Consider the following 25158-nt stretch of genomic DNA (forward strand, 5'->3'; position numbering starts at 1 on the left):
GGGGGGGGGGGGGGGGGGGGGGGGTGAGTGGAGGGGCGGGAGCGCCTTGGAGGGGATTATGAGAATACCCCGCGGTGACTCGCTCAGCTCTGCCTCAATGCACAGGCCGTTGAAACTCTCTAACTTACAAATCAAATGAATGCCTGGGTCCTTGAAATATTTCAAAGGAGCTCAAAGGTAACAACACCCGACCTTAATTATCAAGGTCATAAAGTCTCGATTTCGAGAGGGTACATTTCGAGCCACCGTCACGCGCGCACGCAGAAGGCAACGTCTGATCCACGCAAACGCTAAGTTACGCTCATGTCTGCAGGATGCGAAGGCTACGTACTCTTCAATTGCCCGACTTCAATTTAAACTGGTTTTAGGCCAGAACAGCCGAAGCACATCCTAGAATATTAAATGCTTTGAAATGTCACTTCATGGGAAGGCTTGGTAGCTTTAAATTACTCTCAAAGGGCATATTTTCTTCATTTATCTTCATTGTGAATCAGCTACCAACTCACCACCTCTAGCTAATCACGGTGCTGTGTTTGACGCTAATTACTCAGATCACAAATGTGAGGGATGGATGCAGTGGGGGATCTGGAAAGACGACAGAAGCAAATATTCACGACAGAGCTACTGTGTTTGGGCAAATCCATGTCCAGCAGGTGTCAGCTCTTTGAAGAAAGCAAATCTCTTTCTCATCTAAGTCCCTGTCAAGACAGATACCTCTACAAGTTACGCACACCTGCAAATTCAATACGTAAGTCTTCTCAAGCTTTGACACACCTCTGTATTAGCACTGCCTTTGCGGAATACAAAACTGGCGCACAGTACAATGCGCTGTTAGCGGTGTGAATGCTTCTTGGTCTAAGGATAAGAAAATCAGAGAGTGATGATGTCAAGCAGTGGTTCTCAAACTGTTAAGTAGTGAAACCGTATTTTCAAATGAACCCCCAATAATAGAATTTCCATTTCTAACACTCAACGAAAACATTAAGGTTCTTTGGGGAACATAAAAATTTGAGACTGGGGTTAATTAAGGCCGGCAATTTGCAAAAGTAGCTTCAATCTCCACATTATTTATGTACTGTGCTTTGCTGGCGGTTTAGAGAATATCCTGATTCACAGACATAAGGAGATGCATACAGCACGTGTTTCAGAGCACACCATGCGTGCAACCCTTCTATACCATATGAGTAAAGATATCGCAAGTTTTATTGCAGAGTCCTTGCAAAAACAGGTTTGCCTGGTAGAAAATCTGAACCGTTGGTGGTCTGTTATATTTTGGTATTCAACAACAGTCTGCATTTTTAAAAATCACATTTAAAAATATTTTAAAAATAAACATTGCATCAAATATTTACAGACTGAGGGCTCCTGGGAATGAAGGACTAACCCATTCCAGACCAATTCTTTACAGAAAACAATTATAAACTGGACAAAATAGACCTCACAACTATTTAAGGCACTGGAGAGAAATCAAAAACACAGTAGAGGAAGTTGACGCTTGGAAGGAAAGAAGTTTGGTGCATTTCCTGTTTTTTAATGGCTTTTTTGCCTGAGGACACGCTCCGTCCTGCCAAGCAGGGCAGCTAAACTTGAATAGAAACCCTGAAGCCTTGCTGGCGTATCCCAAAGTCCACTGGCTCAAAGAATAAGAGGACTAAGTTCAGAGACACCAGAGTAGATAGAAAGTGAAGGAGGATCCAAGAAAGGAGAGCCTGAGAAGGGACCCAAACATTCTGTGAAAAACTGCCCACCTCCCGTTGATCCTGCAACTAGGCCTGAGCAACGCAAACTCCAGGCAGCCTGACTAAACTAAAAGAACTTAAAAGATTTCTGCTGTTATACACTGCAAGGGGAGTGGGGAAGCACTGGGAGCTTAATTCTAGCCATGTTAACTGTCTCTCTTAAAAAAAAAAAAAATTGGCACTTTTCAGAGGAACATAATGGAATCCAGAGTCTCTGAAATGCGTTATTCACCAAGTTTAGGATACAAACCCAAACTACTAGGCCTTGTGCACTCAGGAGAAGAGGCCATCAATAGAGGTTCATCCGGAAAAGATCCAGATGTTGGAATTAGCAGGCAAAAATGTTTAAAGAGCTGGTGTAGCTATGTTCAAAGAGGTAAAGGAACATAATTCTTATTTTTTGGTCGTGACGCGAGGCATGCAGGATCTTGGTTCCCCGGCCAGGGATCGAACCCGTGCCCCCTGCAGTGGAAGCTCAGAGTCTTAACCGCTGGACCAACAGGGAAGTCCCGGAAAATAAGCTTTTCATAAATGAACAAGTAGGAAATCTCAGCAGAGAAACTATAAAAAAAGAACCAACAGCAAATTCTAGAATGGAAAAAAAAGAACAATGAATAAAAGATATACTAGATGGGCTTAAGAGCAAATTATAGATTACATATGAAGATCCAGTGAACCTGAAGATGGAGACATAAAAATTATCCAATCCGCAAAACAGGAAGAAAAAGAATTTTTAAATCGAAAGAGTCCCAAGCAATTGTGGGCCAACGTCAAAAGGTCTAACATATGTATACAGGCAGACCTCGGAGATACTGCAGGGTTGGTTCCAGAACACTGCAATAAAGTGAGTCACATGAACTTTTTGGTTTCTCAGCGAATATAAATTTATGTTTACACTATACTGTAGTCTATTAAGTGTGCAATAGCAGTATATCTAAAAATTAATGTAAATACCTTAATTTAAAAAACTTTATTGCTAAAAAATGCCAAAACAATTAACAATAGTAACATCAAAGATCACTGATCACAAACCACCATAACAAATATAATCTAAACAGGCTAAACTAACCCATGGAAAACAAACAAACAAAAAGCTAGAACAGTGGTTGCTCTGGGGACCGGAATAGGAGAGAACTGAATCTGAGAGCGCCCGAGAGAACTTTCTGAGGTGAGGATAATGCTTCTATCTTGATGGGATTTGCACTACACGAGCGCACACATTTTAAAACTCATTGAATGGTATACCTAAGATGTGTGCATTTCACTCTAAGTATCTTTTACCTTAAAACATTAAATACAAATATTAAACTCTAATTTATGATATACTGAAGTGCTCAGGGGTGAAGTATACTGGAACTTTGAAATGCATAAAATAAGGTGGATTGATGGATGGGTGGATGGATAGATACGGGTGCGTGGGCATTTACTGAACAGGTCTGCTGTGGAACAGGGGCGCCACCGTTTGAAAATAAGACTTAAGAGACCAAGTTCTGCAACCCAAGCGATGGCCAGATTCCCCATCTTTAAGGCTAGGGAGCTGGACTAGCCTAGCACTAAGAAGCCTTCTAAATATAATATAAATAAATAAGTAAAACTGACCTAAGTAAAACTAATACGCTACATAGAGTATTAGTACTAAGGCACGAGGCTGTCGAGATCAATGAATAACCAACATGCTGCAAATATGGAGAGATTTTCTATACGTTTGAAGCTGCAGCTGTGGTGGCTTAAAAAGCCCCCTCAGGGGCTTCCCTGGTGGCGCAGTGGTTAAGAACCCACCTGCCAATGCAGGGGACATGGGTTCGAGCCCTGGTCTGGGAAGATCCCACGTGCTGCGGAGCAACTAAGCCCGTGCGCCACAACTACTGAGCCTGCGCTCTAGAGCCCGCGAGCCACAACTACTGAAGCCTGCACGCCTAGAGCCCGTGCTCTGCAACGAGAGGCCACCGCAATGAGAAGCCTGCACACCGCAACGAAGAGTAGCCCCCGCTCGCCGCAACTAGAGAAAGCCCGCGCACAGCAACGAAGACCTGATGCAGCCGAAAAAAACAAAAAGCCCCCTCGGTCCTGAGTACTGGGCCCAGGAAGGTCTCCACCCTATTTGTACCCCACCTCATGACACTGTCCTTCTTCTCGCTCCATTTCACTGATCCCTGGGTTCCATGGTCACCTGTCACGGTCTTTCCCACTCAGCAAACACCAACGCTGTCCCCGCTATTGAGAAACCCCCTCCCTGCCCTTGGCTCCCAGCTAATTTCTGTCCATTCCTAGACCTCAGCTTCCCCTGGTCCAGTCTAGACTGAGCAGACCTCACCTCACCCCTGAGTAAAGTACACAGACAATGATCAAAATTACTTATTCAACAACATATGACGTCTTTCTCTTTAGACGAGATGCTCCATGAGGGTTAAGACCGACCTGTGCCTCATCTTCAGCAAGTGGCCTGCAGATGCCTACAGCCAACATTCCATCTGTCGACAAGGTGTCCAGCACAGTTCTGTGCACTTTACGCGGGTTATTGCATTTACGCTCTTCTTAAGCCTTCGAGTGTGTGTTGACGAAGGCTTCTCTTCTGCTCTTTCTTCTGCAAACGACCATCAGTCAGTAAAGATGTGTGGGCCCCTAGGAAGTACCAGGTGCTGTGCTCAACAAACAGGCTGTAACAGTAAACACGAGGCCCCACGTCTGTGCTGCGGAGCCCAGGCTGTTGGGAACACACCCAGACAGAGTGGGAGCCGTGCGTCCAGGGACAAGGAGGAAACACGGGGTACCTGGCAAAATGCTTCATGTTTTAAAAATGGCACACAATTAACTTCTGGTGAAAAAAAGTAACTGGAAAATCTGTCATTCATCCAATCACTGCACAAGCAGCTGCTCACCATCGAGGGGTCGGGCCGTGCCGGGAGGGTCTCGGGACATGCAGAGGAACGTAGCACACGCGGAGCACACCATGCACACGGGCAGCTCGGGGCACCGGCCACAGCAGCCTCGACGCCAGCCTGCTCCTGCTAAGGCGCCCCTCTTACCCCCCGACCCCCCGCAATGCTGCAGTTCAGATCCCCCGAGAACCTTCCCCGGGCCAGCAGCTGATCTTCACTCCGTTCCCTCCCACAGGACGCAGAGAGGATGCCCCTTTCAAAGGTTAAACGGAAGCATCTCAGAAGCAATCAATGCTCCAGGGTATCAGTCGCTATGATAACTGAGACTGGATGCGGTCGAGACGCCTCTGTCTTCTGGGCAGGCTGCTTCCTGCTCTGGGAACGGCTTCTTCTTTCTAACTGTACCAGTGCTTTCCCGACTCACTCGAGAATCCAACCTGAACTCTTGGCTACACAAGAATTGTGCAGAAATTTAAATGGAAATCAGAGCAGTATCTTCTGTTACCTAATAAGGAAAATGCTAATTAAAAGCCCCACCCTTGGGCTTCCCTGGTGGCGCAGTGGTTGAGAGTCTGCCTGCCGATGCAGGGGACACGGGTTCGTGCCCCGGTCCGGGAAGAGCCCACGTGCCGCAGAGCGACTGGGCCCCTGGGCCATGGCCACTGAGCCTGCGCGTCCGGAGCCTGTGCTCTGCAACGGGAGAGGCCACAACAGTGAGAGGCCCACGTACCACAAAAAAAAAAAAAAAAGCCCCACCCAACCCCCAACTTCCCCCCCTCCCCGCCAAAGATTAAACATACAACACTGTTATAAATAAGCAAAAGTGTTTAGGGTTAAAAGTGTAATTTTATTTAGATGTTACTTGTACATAATCTATAGTAAGATATACAAACAGATAAAAATTGTTTACTAGGAGGTTTTTTTTTTTTATACCACTTTAAATTCAATGTACAACAGCATTGGTAATACTGCAAGATGACAGACTCTGGTTTAGAAAACAAAAATTACTTGCTACTGTCGCTGACACATTCCCATGAGTGTTCAATGGATGAAAATGCATCATGGATTTCAGCTGCAAATTATTACAAAACTTTCACAACCTAGCCACTTGGTGCTCAGAAAAGATTTCGATATTCTAAAAATTTACTGAAATGAAAATGCTAATTCTCCAACAGTATACTTCTACTGAAGAAAACCAAAAGTGACCAAATCTTATGGTTTGGGGCCAAGAACAGAAAATCAACCACATCATGGGTGGTTCTGAGGAATCTTCTCATCCCTCTGCCTGATCTATGACGTGAGGAAAAGCTTGTAAGAAATTAAACTAAATACACGCCGGGGGAAACGGGACAATTTAAAATAACCTTACCACATACAACTACTTTAAAATGTAAGATCCATGGATATGAAGGATGCATTTACATGTTTTTCTCCATCTGTTTTGTAAATACTTTTTGCAAATGAGAACGGACAATTCAAAATAGTCACTTTTTCCTTTTCATGTACTATCATATTAGAAAAAGTCTGGATTTCATTTTTAGAATAAATCAAATGCGCTGAGAAAAATACTGCAAAAAATAATCTACACTGGATTTCAGTCCTCTCCCCTTCTGTTAAAGGCTACGTAACACATCAGGGCGAAAGCTTTTTCACTAGTCAGAATATCAAGTTGAAAATAACTTGCTAATTAAACTACAGGAAGACAACCAATACTGAACAGGCTCATGAATATTTACGGATAAAGTGCCACTAATTTTATCGTGATGAGATATCAACAGAAGAAATCCTGACACGGACAGTAGCTTTACGCATTCTCTCCATCCTGAGGACAGAAGGGCCGTAAGAAAACCCAAAGAAGCATTACAAGTGCAAGTTCTAGAATGACACGGGCGACTCCTCGTCCAAAGTAAAGCTAAAGACGAAATATTACAAGAAAGACAAAATACGATCGGAAGCAGTAAAAGTCCCAAGGAAAATGCCAACACAGTTGGCCTCCACACTGGGAAAAAAAGGAGAGAAATTAAAGAGAGGAACTGAAAAGTTCACTAACAGCTACTACTTACAGGCAATATACGTATGGTGACGAGCTCCAAGACACAGAAACTCAATCAAGAACCACGTGCCCAGACAGCTGGCTTTAGCTGAAAAGACTCAGATAACCTGGCCCGGGCACTGGGAAAGGTAATACAGACCTGAGGCTTTTCAGAGTTCCAACCTAGGTGACTAAAAGCCCGTCAGGCTGGCCTTACAGGATGACCACGACCTTCCACAGGACACAAGTGTCCCTCGGGGACACAGACGTGATGGGGGGGCCCGGTGACGTCCTGAGGAGAACTCATTAACAAAAGCCGGCAGTCGGGGTCCTGCTGACATTCTACCATCCACCCAAACACCTCTGTCTCAGCTACAGATTCCTGGGCCACAACTGAGAGTCACTAGGACCCACACAGTCCGTTTGACACACGGTACAGACGAAAGAACTGCTCAGTGGGTAAAGTGTCTCGTACATCTGTGAAGTTATATCTGAGATCAAAGCCTGGGATGTTTATTCCTTCCACACAAGCAGTTACCCTTCACCCAGCATTACAGAATGTAAGTTCTCATTCATGAGTTTCCCAGGGGTTTGCCTTGGGCAGGAAAATCTGTCTGGGCTCGCGTGTCACCACGTGCGAGGGGACAAGGAAGGGACATGACCTGCTCCAGCGAAGGGGCGACTCTCCTCTGAGGTACCTGGTCCAGCCTCGTGTGCTGACGACCGTGTGGGAAAGGGACCGATGTGCTTCTAGGACAGAGCGAAGGCCCTACTCGTGCTGGGTCCCTAACTGGCCATCGCACCAGGAAAGGTGAAAAGCTGCCCCAGTCTCCTCTCGCCTAAACTGAAGCTGTCAGGATTCAGACCAGGTGGGGCGAGGTGCCGCCTGGCCCCTCCTCTGCAGCACCGAGGCCTCCACGTGGCCTCACTTGGCACATGGCTCCGGAAGAGAGGTTGTGCAGGGCTCTGCACCCGGGGCCACCCGGGGCCGGGCAGGCTGGCACCCGAGCTGCAAGGACCGCCAAGGGCTCTGCATGCCATCGCACACGGCAGTGGCCCTGAAGGAAGAAGGGCTGATCTCCACTTTCATTACGGCTGCGCTGCTGAAACCTCTTACAAAACTCCTCGACAAGCACCGACTCCACGGATGCCCACAGGGGATCCTGCCTGCAAAGGGCCACGTTCCCATTTCACAAGAGGGAGCAAAGGAAACGCAATTCTTCAACGGAGCGTTCCCACGCACAGACGCTACCAGGCCAAGAGACTGAAAACAGAAACGTCTAATTCTCCTACTTGTCAAATCTTTCTCTCTAGAACCAACTTCTTCTGAAACACATTTAAAAAAAAAAAAAAAGTGGAAACAGTATCTCTTACGGATGGGAAGACATCAGTCTGACGCACAGTCATTAATCTTGCAAAGACCAGACATCAGGCAGCTTCACAAACGCACAGCGAGTCTGCAGGATTCTAATGATCAAGGGGAGTGAACCCAAACTGCACTAAGTACTCTCGTGGCCAGGAGGAAGGAAGCAGAAGGCTGTTTTCGGGACAATGCAATAGTGACAGCTTATTTCCTCATGTGCAGCACGGTTTGCTATGTTTCGTGGCACTTAAGTATTCCACAGTAAATACTGAAAAACCCAGAATTTTTGCATGTGCAAGAGCAATCTCACGTTATCGATACAAAAGTCGCTAAGCTACGGGATTATAATACCACTACGTGGGCGCCGGGGCCACAGAGATCGTCAGCACACTCCCCAGCCCGGGGCCCTGGGCGCCAGCCTCAGTCGGACCAGTCGTTCTCGTCCAGCTCCGAGTCATCGTCCGAGTCGCTGTACTCGACGGCGATGCGGCGGGACAGGATGGTGGCCACGTCGTTGCCCACGGGCTCGCGCTTGGCTTCCTGCTCCTGCAGTTCTTGCACCTTCTTCAGCTGAATTCCTGGATACACGGGACACGGCTTAGAACGACACCCCTCGGCTTACTGCTCCAATCACACAGAACGGACAGGGAAGTCCACCCGGCTGCTGTTCTCCCCACTGACACCCTCAGAAAAAGCTTGAGAAATGTGAGGGCAGAAGCTTGGGAAACAGAGTTTCACGAGCAAGAAAAAAGGAATGTGCAAAGTCATAAGGTTCTTTACAGCGGTGCGTTGAAATGTAAGAAAGTCAGTTACAATTTCAGCGCACACGAGCACCGTGAAAGAAAACTCCAGGACGGCACAGCCTGACCCGGCAGCCACCGGGCACGAGAGGCTGTTTCAAGGTAGATTTACGGTGGCCGGTGGCCCCCATAGGGGACCATGTTCCTGGACAGCCTGGGACCCAAAGGCTTGGGAAACGGAGCCAAGCTTCTGGCTAAGCGGGCGAAGTAAGTGAGAAAGCTCAACTTCAACAATTACCGTTGAAAATGGGTATGAGATCGCCATCACCTTACTCTCTTACTTTTGTAAGTAACAAAATGGGATATCTAACAATGTGCTGTGTTATTTCCTCAACCTTTTCTTTCAGAGTAATTTCAGACCTATAAAGTACCCGTAAGACTAGCAGAAAAACGTTCCCATATAACCTACTCAGGTTCCCCAACTGATAACATCTGACCAAATTTATCCTCTTTCGCTCTCATTTACACACACACACATACTTTTTTTCTGGACCATTTGAGAGTTAAGTGGCATATAATGTCCCTTTGCCCCTAAAATACTTCATGTATCTTTCCTAAAAAAAAAATTGATCAAAATCATACTAGCAGCAGAGATACAATAGTACCATCTATTCTATGAATTTTATTTAAAATTTGCAAATAGACCTAATATAACAAACGAAAACAGTTTTCCACCAGGTTTGGGATCCGCCATGGGGTCTCACCTGTTCCATTACTCGCCACGTTTCATTAACCTCCCTTAGTCTCTGTGTTCTACGACCTTCACATTTCTGTAGGACGTCCCTCGATGTGGACCCCTCAGAGGTTTCCTCTGACACATCCAGGTTACGGATCCCTCTCATTGGACAAGGCTCACAGGTGTCAAAAAGCAAAACACTGTCCTACCAGGACCCTACCCAGGACCCTACCAGGACCCCGAACGCGTGATCAGTGAGGTATTCTGACTCTGGGACTTTCTTCTTGACAAAATCATCGTGCGTCAGTAACGTCAATGCATACAAGAGCTCCCCGCCCTGACCTGACCAGAGACGCTCCACTTCTTAAGGTTTCGTGCTCTGGGGTTTGGTGTAGGACCTTCACCTGACAAGGGTTTTGCTACTTAAATAAATGTTGAAAATCTACTGGCTTAGCACATCAAACTAAAAATACGAAAAGGCTAAGTAAGTTACATCCTAGGTTTCTAAAAAAACTAAATCACTGACATGAGCTCATTTTCTTTCATTTATACTTTAGCCCTTAGAGTAGAACGCAGAGAGAAAAGATCCAATTAACTAATGATCATTTTTATTATCCATCTCTGCTCAAGTAAAGTTTTCCTGAATTCAGTGCTTTATCACTGAGCTTACTTTGCACTGAAAAAAAAATGTATCCACTATTAACAAAAAAGAAAACCAAACAAGGCTCCTTCAACCCTCTTCTACCGGCCCTCTGGGGCAGAGGGGGTCCCTGGAAGCAGACGAGGCTGCAGCCGCCGGGACAGGGGGCAGCGTCCCGGGACGCACACTCACCCATCCGAATGGCAGCGAGGAGGTCGCTCCGGGCGTCGCTCACGGGCGGCTGCGCAGCCTCCGGCCTCTTTGCCTCGGCTCCCGGCGGGCCGTGCATCGGGGAGGGGGAGAGCGAAGAGCCGGCACCTGGAGGACCCGGCGGCGGCGGCGGGGGGCCCGGGGGGGGCGGGGCCGTGACCACCAGCCCACCGGAGGGAGGGTGGGTAGGACCCGCGTAGGAGGGGCCGGCGGACGCTGGGAAGGGGGGCTGCGTGGGCATCTGGAGGGGGCTGACGAAGGCAGTCTGTGCGGAAGGGATCATGGGCGGGGGCGGCGGCGGCGGGGGTCCTGAGGGGTTGTAATACTCCATGATCTGTGCCGGGAGCATCCTGGCGGAGACACGAAACAAGAGTCACCAAAGAGCAACCCAGGGTCCCAACCTCGGAGTTCCCGCACGCCTCGGAGAGGGGCCTCCCCGGACAAGACGCACACTGGCAGCTGAATTTACAACACTGCAGGACACGAACATCCACGCTCTGGACCACAGGACCACACAAATCCCTAGGTCGGAATTCAAGAGCATCTACTGACGTGCACCAGAAAGTTAACCACTGAAAACGTAACTTTCTGTGGAACACTGGAACAGCTGACTGCAGAGGTAAGAAGGCAGCACAAATGCATCCTTTGCACGAGGCATCTCAGAAGTGGGGGCTTGAAAACCCATCTTACAAGGGTTCTGTGGCCAATCAGATTGGACACTTCTGTATTTTATATCGCGTCTCCATGGAAATTCCCCAAGCCCATGACGCCCATCAGAACATCCAAAGCTTTGAAAACCCCTCCAGCCGAGAAATCTGCTGAGTTCCGTTTAGCCAAGAGCTTTCCAAACCAACTGGACCGCAAACCCTCCCTGCCTGATACTTGGGAAGAGCCACAGAACACACTCTGGGGATCCTGACTTAAAGAGAACCAACCACGGGAGAAAACCTCGGGGAGCTGAGGGACCTACATTCAGAACGTGACCCGCGCTGCTCTGGAGTGAAGAAAAACACTGTCGATGGAAACACATTTTCAGCTTCCCTGGGCACTGACTCGGAGGGGCTAACTCTTTAAAGACTGAGGTGGTGCGAAAACCACAGCCTATCAAAACACGGGCGGGGGCTTCAAGGAACAAACGCTGAACAGGAGGGTCTTTGTTTAGGTGGTGTTCGAATTTTTCCCGAACGACAGAAAACAAGAGGACCTGGTGGCAGAAGAGTATTTGGGTACCAAGAGGTCCGGGTGACATGTACAAGTGTAGCAAGCGCTGCACTGTATAGCTTTCTCCTTTGAGATACGAGTTCTCTGCGGTTCGCCCGGCATATCAGAGAAACACTGGAGCATCTGGGACAGGCTCACAAAACCGGCAGCTCATCCTTTGTCAATGCCTTGGCTCAGTCATTCAGACATAAAGGGAACGTGTGTTTGCGAATACAGACACCAACCTGAGGTTTATCTGTAATAAAAAGGGGCAGCAGCATGACACTGCATTTTTTCACACAGGATTTCTCACGACTGACAGTATCCGTACCCGGTCATTCTGGGCTGCATCCTGGCCTCCACAGTGTGATTATTCAGTGAAAATTCTTCCACCACGCACAGCAAGACCCCAGTGCAATGGCAAGGCACGGTCAGAGCCCGGGAGTGGGGAATTACCCGTAGTCGGCGGGAGCCAGGGGCGCGGGGGCCTGCGACGCCTCTGCGGCCTGCGGCGGGGGCGGAGGCGGCTTCTGGGGCCGGTTCAGGGCCAGGTGCCTGGCCGAGGCCGACGGGGGCCGGAACTCGTGCTCGGGGGCCTGGGCTGCCGGCCCGCGTGGCGGTGCGTCACCGGCTCCGTGGGAAGGCGTCCCGGGCTGCGGGTGCAGAGAATGGTTGGGGGTGGCAGGATACGAGTAATCCGTGACGTCCGACGCGTGGGACCTGACGGCCAGAACCAGGGGTGGGAGAAAACGACGTAAGTGAAAAAGATTTCCCCTCCCAGGCATCAGCATGTATTTGAATAATAACACGGCCAAGGCACAGAAATCACACGCTTTTTCCCTTTCCCATCAGCTAGGTCTAGGCCCACAAGCGACAATGTAATCACGACTTTGGCAGCAAGCGCCAGGGTTACGCGGATTCAGAGCCGCAGCTTTGAAGTGAGCGCATCAGACGGACACGGACGGGCAAGCGGCAGACAGCAGAGCCCCCTTCCTCAACGTCGCAGCCGACTCTCTTCCAAGAGAGGCTGCAAGACACACTGTGCTTAACTTGAAAATGGCATCGGAGACCTAAGATTTTAGTGCAACGAAACTGACAGCGTGTGATGAGACCTTATCAAATGGCAGACGGACCGGATACATATTAACAGTAAGAACAGAAAAAGAAATCAAGGATGCGATACGGTGAGTCGCGGTTTTCTTAAACAGAAGAAACATGTTTAGCCAAAAAGGAGAGGAGGAGTGCGGTGCCACGCGCAGAGGCCCTCTTGCTGTCTCTGAACGCACGGGTGGGAGGGAAACTCTGAAAGGAATGCGCGTCTCGTTTTAGTCAGCAGGGTTCAGGAGGATGCTGGTACCCGGCCGCTGGGGGAGGGGAGGGCTCGGCAACGTCACACGGTGTTAGTCACCCGGGTTACGGGACGCGTGGTCAGTACAGGGGGCACATCCTCTCGTGACGCCGAAGCAGGGGGCTGCTGAGGCTGCGATCCAAGAACAAGCGGAGCGACAAACCCTCTGGGCATCCTGTCGTCTCCCGAGCTCCCTGCCTGCTGCAGTTTCCTGGCGTCACTCATAAACTCAATGCCCATCTTCCTTCTCTCCCACTCTTCTCTTCTCGTTCTTACTTTTCTCACACTTACTTGCTGGTTTCTGTTAGGATTCAGCTTGTGTCTCTCCCTCTGAAGGAAAGAGGCAAACACACATCGGGTCTTTGGAATTCAGACAGTAGCGTCCCTGGAGCGTCACACCACACAGAAAAGTTCTTTAAATGGCAAAAGATCGCTGGCTTTTTTCTTTTTCCTTCCCTAATTGCAATATAATAATAACCTGTAACTCACTTTCTTCTCCCCTAAGTGCCCTATGAACTCTAGCTTACAGTGTACGTGTGCCTGCCTTCTGAACTGTGGCAACCGCTTGCTGGTCAGAGAGTTAAAAATATTTTCAACGGGGGAAGACTCTGACCTGTATTTAGATTTATCTTATTTTAAAAACGTAAATACCTAAAACTCTGGAGTCCTTGACGATGGGTGCTTGGCTCTGTCGGGGGGGGCTGCGTCATAGACTGGGCATAACTTTCTAAGGGAAATGGACTCGTCTACAAAACACGGACTGCTCCTGAGGGGATGAGAAGCCAGGAACTGGGAATATTCTGGCACGATTTGGAAAGCTGTCCTGTAAAGCAGCTTGGTGATAAAGGGCCGAAAGGAGGCAATACAAACGGCATAATCGGACGGAGGAAAGGAATGGGCGGTGAACGTCCGACATCAAGAATTACAGCAGGAGAGCGGGAAGGACAGGGCTCTGACGAAGGGTGGGTGGGAGACGGGACCGGTCACTCGAGGGGTCACTGCCCAAGTACAGGGGACACCAGTGGGCTGGAGGAGAGGTGAGGAGGGGGGTGACCTCTGAGAGACAAGGACCCCTACAGGAAGGCAGAAATCAGCCACAGAAGACACAGCACTAGTGTGGGCAGGAGCGGGTGGTCCTGAAGCTGCATGAGTGTCAGGAATTATCTGTTACGGGAAAGAGAACTTGGAGGAGTGAAGACAAGATGGAAACAGGAGGAAGTAGGTGTAAGCAGTGGAGACCCAGCGGGAGAATCAAACGAATCCCGCAGGGTTCTGTGGGTGGGAGGGTGGGCAGAGTCGGGCGTCTGCAACACCCAGGACAGGAGGAGGAAAGGGGCGAGGACGGTGGGCAAGGAGGCATCCTGCTTCCGGGTCGCTGGGGAGAGCAGTGGGCAGGCACTGCATCAAGTCTCATCCTAAACGTATGCTTAGAATCAAACCATCCCTGACCATCTACAAAGAGAGTAAAACTTATCATCAGTTCATGCAATCAGCTTAAAACATGTAAGTTATATGAACAACTTATACACATACCATGATACCTGATACTCAAACTTCCCTCAGTTATCCTGAATACATCCACTAAAAACCAAGTTTCTAAGTAATACTTAAAACGTGAATACAAGAAGTTAAAAAATCAGAAGACAGAAAACAGAGCAGGATTTCACTTTTGTAAAAAAAAAAAAATTTGCACATTTGCAGAAAAAAGACCAAAGAAAGAAATACACTAAAATGCAAAAAAAGTGGTTTCTTTGGATAACAGGATTATGAATACTTTAATTTTTTCTATAATTTGCACATATGGAAAGTTTATCTTATTTCATAATAAGAAAAATAGTGATATGCTTTAGTCAAATAAAAATTTCCAAAATAATTTAAGGGAAATCATCCATCAATTGTACACCCAGTATGGCACAATCTAATCTCAGATTCTAGAATAAATATCAATTATTCAACTGAGGGATTAAAAAAAGACATTTTCCATCTACCTACTGAAATGAAAGGGAATATAGGGAGAATTGCAAAGTATATGTTTTGCAGGAGTCAACAGTTAGCTGGAAAAAAACAAAACCCAAATGGCCCTCCTGGGACCGATCAAGTTCAAGCACTTCTCCCACCCAAAGAACTATGGGCACAAGGGTGTCATCATTCTTACTTTCCACAGAAATAAACTGACATAAAGATTAAAACTTGAGGCCAGGGCTCAGTTAAAGCTCCAGTAATTCTCTAATAGCTAACCGATCACAGCTTGTACAGAAAAATGACCTAGACCTGCCTCACAGGCAATGACTGACAGCCCTTGTGGGGTAGGAGTATTTATAGGGCTGTAACCACCAAATATCAAAAGCATCTTCCATCTGTCAGTCTGTGCTGAACGCTGAGGTTAATAAAGACAAACATTAAAAAAAACCAAAAACCCAGATCTAACGCAAGGTCCAGGTTGTCGCTGTTTGTGAAACATCCTTGAATCATGTAAGAATTCTCTATTCACATTTTTAAACACTGACGGAAGACTCCAACTTTACAGAAGCAGAAATAGGAAATTAACCCTAAGTTACAATTGACTGGTCAGTTCTTCTCCTTCAGTGAAGCCCTTTTGGGATAAATGCTGCTTACTGACCACATCTTTCACATCTGCAAGAGAGATTTTTACTTAATTGCTAACAAATTTTTAAAATAAACTTCAACAGAATTCTCCTCCTGCAATTAGAATACATAAGATTAGCGAACTGAAGGAAAAAAATCTTTGTTCATCACTTTTAGAAAAGGTTATCAAAAAGAACAACAGTTATTCCTTGATCACATCAGCTACCACCTACCAATCGGTTCAGATACCAAGTGAAAGGAAAGGCAACATTCTAAGCAAAAGAGGCAGAGGGAGAATTAAATGATTATTAAAATTAAAAGGGTCAGTCATAGGCAGTTACTATGCCCAAATTCAGAATCAATGTTAAAACAGTGCATCTAGGTTAATGGAATGCTCGAGTTAAGCCAGAGAGACAGAAAATCACACAAAGTAACCCAACGTCACAGAAAACTGCTGTAAACTATTATTTCGAAGTCAAAGCATATATACCGTTCATTTTTAAGGAAAGTTTGGAAACACACTGTGGGCCACAGAAGCACAATGCTACCGTGCATTTCCATTTACAGGGAAGCCAAGGCCGGCTTTGCACACACACATGCACGCGAACACGCACACGCACACACACCTAGTGTCTGGGGACAGGGATCCCTCGGAAGATGCTCCGTGGTGTACGCTCTGCGACAACCTGGTGTCGGGTCTAAGCTCTTTGTCATACGCCATCATATTCCATTCCTGGCGCCTGTTTCTGGCTTTTCTAACCTTTTTCACCTCCCGGGTTGTGCCATCTATGCGCTTTTGCTCCTGACGTCCGGGAAGGAAGGCAAGCGTGCCGAGACAGAGGGAAGGAAAAGAGCGGGTTAGTGCAGCGGCCCCGGCAGCCACGAGCCTGGCGTGCAGGCAAGGCAGGCCCGTTTCCATCACTCCCGGGTCAAGAACGTTCTAACATGCTTACCCAACTCAGACCCGACCAAAATAACACATACCTAACGATTTAACGTCGACACATCAGAGTTACCGTGCTGCAACTTCAAGAGTCGCTTACCGTCATTTTGGATCAAGAATTCTCACTTCACTAGGATTTAGCTCGTTTTCAATGTACGACACCTTTTAGATCCCTATCATACACATGAAATACCTGCCCGCACCAGACAGAGAAATCGTTTCCCACCCCACACCATTCTGACTTGTTAACGTGCAATCATCTTTCAAAACATAATTTTAAATGCTCCATTTCAGTTTGAAAAGGTTATTGCAGAATATTTAAGCGAACCCTGCAACTAGCTTAACCAAAAAAACAAGATAAGAACTTACCTTCCCTCCCGTTCAAAGAATCATTCCTGCTCCAGCCCTACTTTGCCAGCAAAAATGTCTTCGATAAATAACTTGGGTCCTACGCAGGTGCTTCTTTAAAGGTGAGGACAGTTACTTCTACGTGTGTTTACGTCCCTCCTGCTTCCCCCGTGAGACCTGCTGACCTTTAGGGAGGTGAACTATGCGCCTTTATGTCCTACGCTCCCCTCACGGCACCTCCACGCGCGGCTCTACAGAGGGTCCACGCTCAGTAAACGCGGACTGAATGATCACGTCCAGGTGAGCAATGGTGCTCACTACGTCCCAGCACCTGCCAGGCCCGGACGGTACAAACGGCAAACAAAAGAAGACAAGGATCTGCCCTCATGGAGCTTGAGGTCCAGCGGGGAAGCCCACAGAGTCACACAGGTAAATGCACAATTATGAAATGTGCAACAACACGACTGTATTACACAGAGAACGCTGTCCGGTCTGGAAGTCAGGGAGGGTGCCCGAGAGGCTGGGACGAGCTCTGCAGGGTGAGGAGGCCTGAGTCCTGCAGAGGAGGGGGGCAGACGCACGCAAGAGGCCATGGGACAGCATCTCGCCAGGAGAAGCGACAGAAGGCGAGTGTGAATTCGGGCGAACGGTGGGTAAGACCTTGAAGGCTGCGTAGAAATGTTGCTCTTTATCCCAAGAGCAACGGGAAACCATGAAGACTGAGAGGGGAGGGGCTGGCACGTGAGAGGAGCCCCTGTGCTGGGGACAGAGTCCACGGGGAAAGGCAGGGATGCCGGGCAGAAAGCTGCTCAGGTGTCCAGAAGGAGGGGAGGCCCATGGGAGAGGAGGGGAGCCGTGAGCCCAGGTACCCAGGAGGCTCAAGTGATGTGCTGGCAGACGACGTGAACGTGAAATTCACAGAACACATGCCAAGTGTTAATAAAGACACGGAAAGATGTGCCATTCGTATTTGATTTTTTGGGGGGTGGGGAAGCTCATCAAAAAATAATAATAGTTCATCAGCAGATGAATGGATAAAGAAGATGTGGTACATATATACAATGGAATACTACTCGGTCACAAAAAAGAATGAAATAATGCCATTTGCAGCAACATGGGTGGACTTGGAGGGCATTATGCTCAGTGAAATAAGTCGGACAGAGAAAGACAAGTACTGTATGATACACTTACATGTGGAATCTAAAAACTACAACAAACTAATGAATATAACAGAAAAGAAGCAGACTCACAGATATAGAGAACAAACTAGTGGCTACCAGTGGTGGGGGGCACGTAGGGATGGGGGAGGGGGAGGTGCAAACTAGTGGGTGTAGGGCAGGCTCGAGGATGTATGTACAACATGGGGAATAGAGCCAATATTTTGTAGTAACTGTAAATGGAAAGTAACCTTTAAAAACTGTATAAAATTTTTTTTAATTTTTAAATAAATGAAGATAATGCCAAATAATAATAATAATCTTCAGGACTGGAGGAGGCCTGTTAGGAGTATAAGCTGGTTCAGTCCTTAAAGGGTCAGGAGCAATAGGATGGGATCTTTCAAATTTTCAAGTTGACATTGCACTTCTGGGAATTTACTCTGACGAAATATGTGCACATGAGTACAGGTACCCCCTACAGTGCTGTAACAGCAACAATTTAGAAGCAATTAATTCGGTAATGGGTAAATAGTTTATGAAGCCTCCGAACTTTGGAATATGACACAACTATTAAAAAGCATGAAGTACACCTTTATTACGTCACTGTATGTATATGTCTGTGTGTGTGTGTATACAGGTCAATTCTAGGAATAAAAAATACTCTGTGACGTGTGTACACATGTATTTATGAACGCCCTACTAGGTCGAAAAGTATGCACATGTGTTACCAGAGGGTGGTTATGCCTGGGCAAGGGAGAAACTCACCCCCAAATTTTCTAAACAAATGTGTTTTACTTCAGGGTAGGTGGGGCATTTTACAACTGGCATGTATTGTGTGAACACTTTTAAAACCAAAAGAGAGAACAAAGAAGGGAGACCTCAATGGACTCCAATATACATCTCACTCAAGCGTCACTGTATTACACTAATTGATAACTATCACCCTTACTTTTAAGAGATGTATGCTGACATATTCAGGGATAAGTGTTATATCTGCCACTTTCTTTACAATGGTTTAGCCTCCAATCTACCCATCAACACGCACCCGACACACACACACACACACACACACGCACACACACGCACACACACACCCCAACTATAATAAAATGCGAACCATGAGGCATCTGCATCTCAACTACGCTGTCTAGGTTAAAATCCTGAGACTACTGCAAGCTGTTTCCTGCCCCAGGATGATCCTAGCTGCTCCTGTCAATACCTGAAAGCCCCTCTGTCTGCCCAGCACGCCTCCGGCATCCCCTCTCACGTACATGCACGCACAGTCGCACACACACTCACTCTGCGGAGCTAACTTCTGCTATCAGTCCTTGCACCTCAGTGAGCAACACCGAGGGGCCTTCCTCAACTCACCACCTCACCTTCTGCACCGTCACCCCACCTGCTGCTGCCACCTCCCCCAAGGCTTCTCCTTCCCAGCACTGTAACTACAGCCTTACAACGACATAACTATTTGCATAACTTAAAAAAAATGTTCTTAGACCATCAAACCAAGGAAATTTAATGTTCAGAAACAATGGATGTCTTATCCCCAAATTTTCTAAACTAATTCTTCCTTCAGATAGAATTGTCTGTTCCAAAGTGAAAGTGACTTTTGGGTTTCTAAAATCCTGGGAAATTAAGGATATCTTGCCTCATTTTCTGTTCCTATAGAAAGCAGATTTGTATTAAAATTTTCAAATTTCTTTCCCTCTTTGAGTTCCAAAGGACAGCATGATTATCTAATGTTTGTTTCCCCCGCTGTATTTTCATCTCCATGAGGGGGATAATCCTTTCTTTTTCATCACAGCATTTACAAGCCATTCAAAAAAGAACCGTTATATAAATGAATGAACACGAAATTCTCATCAGAATCTTACGTCTTTGAGGAATATGGAATGAGACAAAACTGCCAAGGAAATGACAAATAACTTTGAAGACACAGTAACCACACAGAGTAGATTAAGACTAAAGAACAGTGGCAAAAAAGTTAAATATTTTTGTCAAAAGTATCACTGATGCTTCTAGGAAATCCTGGGAGGCCACTTTAAAAGCAGGAGATTTTTAAAGGAGAGTCCTCTTAAAAGTACTTGGGGGTTTGCCCTGTTACCATAAAAGAGTTCGGGGATTCAGACCAACAGGCCTTTAAATCTCTGTTCCTTTTCCTTTGGAGAGATTAGTATCTTCTCTTTCTTCACCTGAACACTTTGCAGCTTCATTGCTTGGCTATTTCTCCACGTGAATACCCAGCAACTCTTCAAAGATTTCCCATTAAATCTCCCCAACCCATCAGCACGAGAAGTGCACACAGATAACCAAGTCTGTGGAATTCTCTCCCAGAATTCGTGGTAACCTCTCACACTTGCAGTCTGCAACCTATTTCCATGTTCCCTTTCCTAAATCCTGTTTTCAAATCTCAAGTTCTCTTCCATCTCGAACTGTCACTCCTACTGGGCCAATACACCTCCTAGATGTCTCAGAACCTTCAGGCAGCCAGCCCACAACATGCTAAGCTCTTAATTCACACACCCTAATAGTTGTCAAACAAAGCAGGTGGTCATTTTTTAAAACACAGCTCACATATAAAAGGCTTGGCAAATATCTGCCTTTGGAGAGTTAACTCTGATTTTCAATGGTTTAAGTCTAATTTCTGGGCCCCAAAGGGATAATTTTCAAAACAGAAGTTCCTTAATCTGAGAGTGGGTTTGTCCTCCCAAGAGCGTTTGCAGTACAGATGTCTCTCAACCTTCCAACTTGCAATTCTCCTGCCTACGACCACCCCACCAAAGGGAATCTCACTTTTAGTAAATACTACCCTCCTCCAAGTGTGCAGATCACACACGCTTTTCAATCCAATATGAACCTCTCACCACGGTCTTAATTACAGTTAGGTGACAACCCAACAATTAATAATGTTAAAAAGACCAAAGCAGAAAATTCTAACTGATACGGAATGTTGACTACTTTACGAAATTTGAAGAGCAAGAGAAAAGTTACAAACCACAGTTACGAACAAAACTGAAATTTCAGCCACTGTATTTATTAAAGCAAGTATTAGAGAACAATCAACAGTATTTATGGAAACAGTGTTACTGTGTTAGACTGCATGGTACCTTCACGTGACAGATGCAACCTCTAAGACGACTTCACGCAATTCAACATCTCAACCGTTTAAAGAATTTACTGATTTTAAACTTCTAATTTCTAAGGGAGAATCCCATTTATACGCACGTTTCCCGTACTAGAATTATCTACCTTTTGACGTCTTTTCTCTTTCCTTTTGTCTTCTGTGTCCTGTAGCATTTTTTCTTTCCAGAGGTCAAAGAAATAGGAAGGATCAGTATAGAACTTCAGCCCGTCCTTTTTATCATCTCTATAAACCAATGTATTACAAGTCGGGGGGGGAGAAAAGGTCGTTAGAGAGTTTCATACGGGGTAAACATTAATGTTAATTCTAAATCATGAGATGATAACATCTACGCGAGGAATCTGAACTGTCCTTATACACTGTTAAGTCTCCCGATTTTCCTTATTTGGAAAAATGTGTGAACATGCAAGAACAGCACTTTTTTTCTAGAATAATGATGTAAAAACTACTCTTGCAAATTTAGATTTCGGTACAGCAAAGTGCTGCCCAAATCACAATATGGCTCGTAAACAGCAACATTTAGTTCCACAGTTATTTCAAGGTATGTTCTGTTTATTCCAATGGGGGCCACACACACAGATGGATGGATTCTTAGTATATATATACATTCACTTCTACTCTGGAGCGACAATGTTATTAGGATAAAAATTAGCAAGTACTCTGTGCTTTTCTCTTAATCAGGTTTGCCCAATGTCTACAATTCAATTAGGAAAGGAGCAAAAGGTTCATGGTGTATAAATGTAACTAGGATAAAAAGTGATGACCTAGATATTTTTTTAAATGGAAGTAACCGACAAAGAAAATTCACTTGTAGCCATTTCATTGTCAAGAACTGCTACAATTACTATATTCTAAAAAATACTTCAAGTCTTTTTTTAGAAAATTTATTTATTTATTTTGAGCTGCATTGGGTCTTCGTTGCTGTGCACGGGCTTCTCACTGCGGTAGCTTCTCTTTGTTGCAGAGCACCGGCTCTGGGCACACGGGCTTCAGTAGTTGTGGCTCACGGACTCAGTTGCTCCACGCATGTGCAATCTTCCCGGACCAGGGCTCGAACCCGTGTCCCCTGCATTGGCAGGTGGATTCTTAACCACTGTGCCACCAGGGAAGCCCCAAGTCTTTATATAAGTTATTCATTTATCATAAAGCCAGTAAGAATGCAGCCAATACGAATCCACAGTTGTAATATAAATCAATAGATAGCAAAGCTCAAAATAATCATGATAAGGAGGGAACACTCTATTTATTCTACTAATGCTTTAAAAAGTATCTGGCCTGTATATTACCTTCAAGAGAAGGCAAAACATTTACATTTAAAATTAGCATGTCAGGGACTCCCCTGGTGGCGCAGTGGTTGGGAATCCGCCTGCCAATGCAGGGGACACAGGTTCGATCCCTGGTCTGGGAGGATCCCACGTGCCGTGGAGCACCTGAACCCATGTGCCACAACTACTGAGCCTGCGCTCTAGAGCCCGTGAGTCACAACTACTGAGCCCATGTGCTGCAACTACTGAAGCCCGTGTGCCTAGAGCCCGTGCTCCGCGACAAGAGAAGCCACCGCAATGAGAAGCCCGCGCACCGCAACGAAGAGCAGCCCCTGCTCGCCACAACGAAGACCCAATGCAGCCCAAAATGAATTTATTTTTAAAAATGAGCATTTCAATTAGTCATTTAAGGCATACAGAGAAAGAAAAAAAAAATCAGAGAAATGAGTATAGAAAAGAGTTTGTGGCCACACAGTCAAAGAAAGTGACATGAATCACTCAAGGAAACCTGGTCTTGAAGTTCCTGCTATGCCGTGTTCTGTAAGCTTCTCAGCATCAAATAAAGAGACCCAGGCTTTCATGAGGGTCATCTGGTAGCTCTGTCTTAAAGTCGCTAACAAATCAGCACAATTCACTCTGTACTTTAAACTTTAATTACTTAAAATCCTTTCTTTTCCAAATTTCCTAAGTGAGAAGCAACCTGCACTACTGAGATTTTATTAATAACATTATTGTGAAAAATATAAATTATTTCCCTAAGATACTAGGCCTTCAATATAGATGAAGACAGAAAAACTGAGCAGGAACTTGCTGCAATTTTAAGATGTATAAAATGCACCTTCTTTTTTTCAAAAATGGAGCTAATACTTAATGGAATAAATATGTTTAATAACTTAAGCAAATGTTAACCTTGACATCAGAATATAAGCAGAAATGTCCTATGTTTATCGCAACTAAACATTCGATTTTTCAGTCACATTGTACATCTCATATTTAAGACTGCATTGTGACTGTGTCATATTTAAGTCCAAATGCAGAAGTTTATGTGTTTTCTTACCCCAAACATTTCTGTATTAATAAAAAGTAGATTTGAGCTGGCACTACTATTCTTAAATACTATTAAAAAGTCAAAGACATTTTTCTTTTCCATAAAACTGAGTAAACACACAATAATATAATATATAAAGGTCGATTCATTTTTTATGCAATTAAACATTTTAAATCACCACAAATATTTAATCATGATCTTGAATAATCAAATACAAGTGGTTCATTGAATTTTCTGGGTTTCTTTTTTCCTTTAGAACAAAGTATTTAGTGAGGTTTCTTAGGAAAATTTTACTAAGTTCTCATGGCTCTGGGCTAATAAGTAAAATTGAAATTGTCCCAGAAAAATGTCTATTGAACAACAGCAAAGTCACAAGTTAAAACGTTAGGCTTACAATACCACTATTCATCTACATCTTTAAGTGAGTGCGCTAAAACCTCCAGAAAAGTGTGCTTGTTTCATATAAAAATGTGGTACCCTGGTCCTCTCCCATCACGGTTTCCATGGAATCTCTATTACATTTTTTGGAGAATCTTTCTGTCCATGCTGAAAGACAGGGATGCAGTCTGAATTACTGCTTTACTAGCAGAGCCGCAACAAAGCACAGCTCCAAACGTCTCCTTTTGGACCCTGCGAAAGGATAGTTAATTCAGACCCCAAAAACCTCTGGGCACTCCCTGAGAAGGGCCACTGGGCCCAGGAGGACAATAATGGACGTGAAGGACACAGTGATTTCAGGAAGGCCTCTGCAGGGGTACTACCCAGCAGAGCTAATCCTGGGGGACCGTGGGGACCCCACCACCAGCCTGACTGAGCTCATCAGAAGCTGCACCAGTGAGCTCAACAGTGGGGTGAAAAGACAGGGAGGTACAGGGAAGTACATGAAATGGGAAAGAACACACGGATGTGGCCGGCGGGAGGAGAGGAGTTCTAAAGGGCATTTTTAGTTAGTTTCTTAATATTCATTTTTTGCACATTTTCTATTCTTTTTCCTGGAAGTCTGGTCCTAATAATGTGTCCTACCACTTCACACAGAAGGTTGATTTCCTGACTATATATTCACTCTTAGAAACCTCTAATGCTGTAGAACATGTTTTTCTGAATTCAGTAACAAATGTCTGCAGGGCTGAAATGCCGAGACAGGTGTTTTGCTGCATTAGGAGCGAATCACGCAGTTCCTTTAAACTTGATTTTGCATGCGAGGAACAACACAATCCCGCAGGGTTATTACATAACGGGCCCACTTCTGCTCTAGATATCTGCATTTAAAAGCTAACATGAGCGCTCCCACTCCTCTTGGTAAACTTATTTATATTTTGAAAGACTCAGACTTTAGCAATTCTGTAAATGACTAATTTCACTGTGGCTAACACCGCAATTATCATTCTCAAAGTCTGAAAAGATATTTTCACCGCACTGCTCACCCCTCTCAACTCCTTTACACTGAAAAGGCTCTGGGGATATACAAGGCCCTACCTGTAAGGTGTAAGGATATTCAGAGGAGGCGGTTTATCACTCTGGTTGTAAATGTCAGCAACAGGATTGGGAATGCTGTTCTTTGAAACCACCTGCTGGTCTTGGACTGTGGAACTTTTGAAAGCTTTTTTCATGTTGATATCCTGTAGTGACACTATTTAGAGAAAAGTCCAAGTCGGGTTATATGGAAATATTTTAGAAACAAGTATAATTTGACTCACAATCATAAACATTTCCTAGAATAGCCAAATAATGTCTTTTATTGTTCACTTAAAACCATGCTTAAATAGTACACGCATCCCT

The 25158-nt window shown here is 45.6% G+C and overlaps 1 protein-coding gene across 1 annotated transcript in view; it reads right to left on the reverse strand.

The window, feature by feature from the left end:
- Nucleotides 1-7870: 7870 nt before the first annotated feature.
- The window catches only part of WASF3 (WASP family member 3), a 53497-nt gene continuing 36209 nt past the window's right edge, over nucleotides 7871-25158 (reverse strand). The window contains exons 4-9 of the mRNA XM_027116635.1: nucleotides 24856-25009; nucleotides 21174-21291; nucleotides 16100-16275; nucleotides 11996-12259; nucleotides 10322-10689; nucleotides 7871-8591 (exon numbers count right to left, since the gene is read on the reverse strand). Coding sequence (XP_026972436.1) covers nucleotides 8434-8591; nucleotides 10322-10689; nucleotides 11996-12259; nucleotides 16100-16275; nucleotides 21174-21291; nucleotides 24856-25009 — 1238 coding nt within the window. The 3' untranslated portion in view covers nucleotides 7871-8433. The remainder of the gene's footprint in view (nucleotides 8592-10321; nucleotides 10690-11995; nucleotides 12260-16099; nucleotides 16276-21173; nucleotides 21292-24855; nucleotides 25010-25158) is intronic.

The sequence above is a fragment of the Aethalodelphis obliquidens genome, unplaced genomic scaffold, assembly GCF_003676395.1.
Source record: "Aethalodelphis obliquidens isolate GAN/ISIS:26980383/991018 unplaced genomic scaffold, ASM367639v1 scaffold16, whole genome shotgun sequence".
In the NCBI taxonomy this organism is placed as follows: Eukaryota; Metazoa; Chordata; class Mammalia; order Artiodactyla; family Delphinidae; genus Aethalodelphis; species Aethalodelphis obliquidens.